The 6,467-nt window shown below is 41.1% G+C and overlaps 1 protein-coding gene across 1 annotated transcript in view; it reads right to left on the reverse strand.

The window, feature by feature from the left end:
- tyr (tyrosinase) overlaps positions 1 to 3,128 on the reverse strand; it is a 4,597-nt gene extending 1,469 nt beyond the window's left edge. Inside the window, exons 1-3 of the mRNA XM_032512167.1 lie at positions 1,949 to 3,128; positions 1,191 to 1,407; positions 230 to 377 (exon numbers count right to left, since the gene is read on the reverse strand). Of these exons, the coding sequence (XP_032368058.1) occupies positions 230 to 377; positions 1,191 to 1,407; positions 1,949 to 2,776 (1,193 nt within the window). The 5' untranslated portion in view covers positions 2,777 to 3,128. The remainder of the gene's footprint in view (positions 1 to 229; positions 378 to 1,190; positions 1,408 to 1,948) is intronic.
- Between the last annotated feature and the right edge of the window lie 3,339 nt (positions 3,129 to 6,467).

Here is a 6,467-nt window from a genome sequence, read left to right on the forward strand (position 1 = left end):
ATTATGTCCTGTCTCACTATTCAACTTACTCCGTACTGTTTCCTGTTGACTTCTTTGTTCATTTTTGTATGACTCCCCCCTCTATCCCTTCCCTCTTTCCCATTTCTAACACATGTATGTTTGTTCATCATCATCACAAGGAAATGTGGTTATTTGTGCAGTAAATAGAAGCAAATGATCCTTTTCCTGTGTGTCATTAGCAGACGTGTGTGTGTGTGCATCATTGTACCTGTCAATGAAAGCGTGGTGCAGCAGGAATATGGGGTCGTTGGCTGAACCCTGCACTGAGGACATGGAGCCGTTCATGAAGACATGCAAGGCGTTGTGCATTGTGCTCTGGCCTGGCACTGCCATACCTGACGTTGGACTGGCGAAACCTGCAGGTGGGAAACAAGTGAAAATGTGTACATGATAGAAGATAGAGGGATAGACGTTTTTATGTAGGAGGGAGATGAGTACAGTGATGAGAAGTTTGGAAAAGCCCCTTATTTCTTTAAAGATCTTTCATTTCGTTTCAGAAATGTCAAAATTCAGAAACAAGAGAAATTCTCTTAATGACGTGAAGTTTTAACAGAGTTGCATAGGTTGGATGTGCTCACTTCTAGTGTTTAAAGTTCTCTTTCTCAAATCTTTGAGATACTTTCGATGTAACTAAGATAGCTGATATCTAGCACTCTGACATGCAAATGACTTATTGATCTTAATGCCAGCTAAAGGCACCCGACTGTGGAAGCTGTTAATTACAATAGAATTGACTCTATTTGAGAAATGCTCGTGGAGAATGCTTCAAGGTAACTATGAGTTAGACACTAAGTGGACTAAAACAAATTAGGCTCAAGCAACACTATTGCGTGACTAAAATGTTTTTTTTTACTAACTGAAAATTTAATTAAGGTTGTGTGTCTTAAGCGTCCGTTTGCATATATTTCTTCCGGCTTTATTATTAATACAGTAATAGGTTTAGATAAGTGTGTCTGTTTGTATTTGTGCTTTCTTCTATTTGAGTGTATGCACAAAGACAGACTCACATGATTGTACAGTATGTTTTACCCTTGCGTGAACTAAATGAGCCAACACTCATGCACTAGATTAGACAGATTAGACCAAGGATGAGGTTCAATTGTTAAGCATGGAAGTACAGTAATACTAATATGTGTGTGTGTGTGTGTGTGTGTGTCTAACACTCCTACCCTCTATGACGTTTCTAAAGCTCATATTGGAGAGTCGGTCCATGAGTCCTGTCTCGTACAGGGGGAGGTTGACAGTGAAGTCTACATCGGCTGTTGTGGGGAGTCTCGGCACGCGGTTGGGATCATGGTTGCCGGGGTTGCGTAATAGTGGTCCCTCCCCGGTGCCGTTACACAATGCCTCTCGGCTGTTGTACTCCTCTGGCTGGGTACAGATCACCTACATGCACACACACACACACACACACACACACACGCATATTTAGTGAGCGTTATTGAGATACCATCAGACAATTTGCAAACTACTACAAGATTTCTAACAGATTTCTCACTTTATGTGTCCTATGTGTGTAAAATGTAATTTCCCCATTAAGGGATTACAATGAAGTGCTTCTGTCTTTAAAGGTGCTGTCTTAGATACATTTTCTCAGCTGTGGATACATGGAGGATGACTATCTCTCCAAACTTTTATGTTGTCTGGATGAATTCTTAAAAGAAAATGTGTGTTTCCAACCAAATCTCTAATTTCTTTGGATTACTGTAAGAGTTTAAACTAGCTTTAGAACAGCCGACCTACAGAGTGAAGCGGTAATGAAACAAACAACATGTTTGTTTCTTGGGGAAAGGAATGTTCAGTCTCTTAAAAATGGATAAGAATGATTTTCTCATAGATTTAGTTAAGTGTGCAGTTTTCACTCACACACACGCACGCACGCGCGCACACACACAATCAGAGAGAGAGACACAAACACATGTTTTACCTTCCATGAGGAGAAGACTGAAGCAGGGCTGATGAGGTTAGGATTGAGTGGACTGCGTCCGCCCATCAGAGCATCGGTGCACACCTCACAGGACTGGGCATCCCTCCAGTCCCAGTATGGGATGGTGAAGTTAAAATCTCCCGTCAGCTTCCTTATCTCATTCTCCCAGTGAAGCAGGTAGACTCGGTGCCAGGGCAGAAATGCTGCAGATTCATGGGCAAAGTCGATGTCTGTCCATACATTCCCTGGCCCACCCAAGAAGGCGTCCCGGGACACATAGTAGTGCATCCAGACAAACAGGTCATAGGTGTTGATGTCAGAGAACATGGGGTTCTCACCATTTTCACCCATCTCTGCTCTTGTTGCTGTGGAGATCACGTAGTCACGGCTGATGGTGTTCTTTGCCAGGTTGAGATAAGAGATAAACTTCTGTTGCTCAGCAAGTGACATGGTCAGGATGTTCCTGCGCACTGACTCCCTGTACTCAGCACAGTTTGAACCCCAGTAACCAAACCTGCATTCACCACAGTTAAAACCTCCATAATTTCCAGCACAACGACACGTCCTGTTGAAGAAAGATAAAGGCCAGCGCTCCCTGTCATCAATCCCACTATGTGGGTATTGAGGCCCATTGGGCTCTTCTGAGACCTCCACCTCAGTGCAAAAACCACGGCCTGATAGGGCACCGCAGGCTGAGCCGTCACCATCCCAAACTGGGCAACACTCCTTGGTCCGTAGTCCCTCTGAATTGGCACATGGGCGAGGAAATTGGCATAAACAAGTCCCAATGAGCTGCAGCAGAACTAGAGATACACACAAGTTCCTCATGATGAAAAGTCTGAGCAGCTCCAGTCTTAAACTTCTGCTGAAAAGATGGACACAACAGAACTTGATGCCTATACAGGCTGCAGCTGACAGGGTTAGACGCAGCAGCAGCACTGAGAAGTAGATTCACTGACGGAAAGTTACTTCCAGATAGTAGACCACAAGTGGAGAAATAAAGGATTATTGCACACTCAACCACATTTGATCTAGAGATGGCTTCTAGACTTAAAGAGATCTGAAAATAACTAACTTACTTTTCTTACTTATTTGCAGCTTGCAGTTTTTGAAACTTGCTACCCCTCTATACTACCATCTAACCCTTCCACCTCTCTCCTAAACCCATCCACAACGCTCTCTCTCCAACTCTCTCTACACATTGAGTCGTTTTAGGGGCCGTCCTCTTACAAAGTGTGTGATCTCATTGTGATCTCACACACTCATTCAGTCACACACACACACACACACACACACACACACGCACGCACGCACGCACGCACGCACGCACGCACGCACACACACACACACACACACACACTATCACATGCTCAGGATAATATTCCTGATTCCTCTTATTTTGTCTTGAGACCAGCTGACCTCTGTTCTACTATACCTCAAGCAGAAAAGAATGTGGTGTGTGCTTGTGTGTGTGTGCGTGCTCACACAACCCCCTTGGCCCGGAATTTTGTGCATGATCAAGTCTGCAGTTGATGTGCTGTTGAAACAAAAAAAGTGAGATGTGGAAAAGAAACAGAAGATAAGAAGGTGGAAATTTCATGTTCCACAGAATATTAATTAGAATCAGGTTTTGTGCTACAGTGACCTAAAGAGCAGGTTTCCAGTACGGCAAAATCTAGGTGAGTTTCTCCTCTGGTTGAAGAAGGGCTGGTCAGGGTTTTCAGTGGTTCTGCTCCATTTGGCCTTGTTAGTGTGTTGCATCAGATATAGCTAATATTACTCTGGGTAACAAATTCAACCATAATTCCGGCTACACTTTTAATTTATTTGAAAATAAAAACAAAAACAACATTTCCAGTTGGATTAATCCATGTGAGGCCATGTGAAACATGGTAGTTGACCAGTCTCCATTGTTGGCCAGGGTATTGGTAAGTTCAAAGACTAATATTGTTTTGTGTACACAACCCAGCACTGTGCCTGTTATAGTAAGTGTTTTGATCAAGTGTCTCTTAAGAAAACTTCTCAACTTTTCACTTAACATCATGAAATTTCAGTTTATTTCATGTTATTTATATGTAGTCTCATTTAGATCATAATCTACTTTTTTTAAATGCAGTTTAAGTCTAGTCACAGAAAATTCACACACACACAAGTTGCATTAAGAAAAGCAATTACAAGTGGAATTGCAAACACCTGTGTATAGTCTTTTCAAATTCAACAAGTGAAATTTGAGATTTTTGTTTCAATGTTTTTGGAGCTCATTGCATTTGTGAGAAGCGTGTTATTTGAAACTAGTTCGTCCAAGCTTAGTTTGAACATCTAATTAAAAAAATATCCTGTGAACTGACATTGTAAGAACGGTATTTATATGAGACCAGAGAGCAAAAAAAGAAGCATCTTTTACTATACAAAATCCAATTTTGACCTTCAGTTTGCTTGTCAGGGGTTCCAAAAGTAAGTCTCAAAAGTGAGTCTAGTATCCAGCTAGATTGGGCTAGGCCTTGACCAACTGCCACTTTGCTCGTTTGAAAGCCATGTTTCTCTCTCATGGGTGGGCCAAATTCTCTGGGTGGGCAAAGCAGAGAAAGGGGAGGTAACCTTTCCCCTTATGACTTCAGGATTCCAGATCGGCCATCTGAGCTTTTATTTTCTCAAAGGCAGAGCAGGATACCCAGGGCTCGGTTTACACCTATCATCATTTCTAGCCACTGGAATGGCTCAAAAATAGTATCAACAAAATGTAGATTCAAATTTTGAGTGACAGGGATCATAACGTTCATGTATATGGTGTATAAAAGAAGACCTTTATGGGTCACCATACTAACCTTAAAAGCATCTGATTTGGTACTATTGGAAACTACCTGAGCGATCAGAGAGATCATAAAACAATTCAATGGATTGTTCATTTGGTCCTGTCGAGTTTAACTAAAAAGGTCGTTTTTCAGAATCACATGCTTTAAGTCTATAACAAGCGTACCAAAGCTTTAAGGATTGTAGCTTGTATTTACAGCTTATGTTCACATTACTGATCTGATTTATGACCTCACATGCGGAAGTGAGTTTCAAACTCATGCCAAAAATCATTCATGCCACATAAATGAAAATTGGCAGTGGAAGTTTCCTATTATTATTCTACGGAAAGATATATGCATCATTGAGAATAAATACAAAAAGTCATGCAGATAGCTCCATCAAACAAACATTTGTATGCTTTTTTGCGGTCATTTTTCTATGATAATGAATGTTGCTGCTCTTCATTTTTGACCTTCCAGTAACATGTGAGAAAGTGAGAAGAGCTTTTCCCGGTGGAAATTACAACAATTGTTCTGCTTCTTTAAGGTGCCACTACCATTGTGTCATGATTATGGGTGTTCTGTTGTAGTTTTCCATATCCTGTTTTATTTTGTAGTCTTTCTGTTCTTCTATGTGTTGACTTGTCTTACTTCCTGTCTTTTGGTTTTCCCTCCTTTGAGATTGTCTTCCCCACCCTTATGTCTTTCACCAGTTCCCCAGCCCTTGTGTCACCTGTCCCTTGTTCACCCTCGTTTACTTGTGTATTTAGTCTCTGTGCTTTCAGTGTCTGTTGTTGGTTTGTTGTCATCTGTTGTGTTGAGTTCCTTCCAGTTAAGCTCTATTTTGTGTTCTTTATGTCCCTGTTTCATCTGTGTTCCTTGGTATTTCTTTTGTTTGGACATTACCAGCTTGCATGTTTTGTAAGTTCTCTTTGTGTTCTCATTAAATTATTTTTATTTCTAACTGCTGCTCTCTCCTCGTATTTTGGCGCTTGGGTCCAAGGCAATTATTACACACAATTCTTATCCCTTTATTGCGTTATGGTTAAAATATAATGGTCTTAATAAGTGGGCCAAAAAGTACTTAAGTTTTACTTAAGTAAATGCATTAATGCCACAATGTAAAAATACTAACAAGTAGGCCCAATTGTATTGACAGCAAAATCTTAAGCATAAAAAGTAAAACAATACTGCAAAATGTCCTGTCAGTGTGACATATACTCTATATTAATTGATTAAAATGTCCAATGTATTACTGGAAATACCAAAGTGAAGTAGGCCTGCTGTACAGTACCCTAAAATTGTAGGCTACTTACAGTAAGCACAGTAGCCTACTCGATCATGGTGGCAATAATGTAGGCTAGGCTATGTTACATGTAAGTTTTGTGCAATTAATGATATATAAATTTGATAATGTAGGCTATAAGAAAGTTGCAGAATGATTTAAGAAACCTTTTATAGGCCTATGCAAAATAACGGACTCTGACATGTCCTCGTCATCTGTAGCTACCACCACGTGGTGCAGCCTGACGATCATCCGCACAATACAAGAATGTACAATACGTGGAAAACAGAGAGAGAGAGAGCTTTGCCTGCTCTGGTTTTACAGACTAGAGTATAGTCGGCAGAAAGTCATCTGCACAAAGCTGGGGATCACAAGCCGGTCACATGGTGTCGTAGCCAGGCACGGGGTGCAGCTTATCCCGGTGCAGGACGCAGTGGAGTGC

Source organism: Etheostoma spectabile, chromosome 3 (genome assembly GCF_008692095.1).
Source record: "Etheostoma spectabile isolate EspeVRDwgs_2016 chromosome 3, UIUC_Espe_1.0, whole genome shotgun sequence".
Lineage (NCBI taxonomy): Eukaryota > Metazoa > Chordata > Actinopteri > Perciformes > Percidae > Etheostoma > Etheostoma spectabile.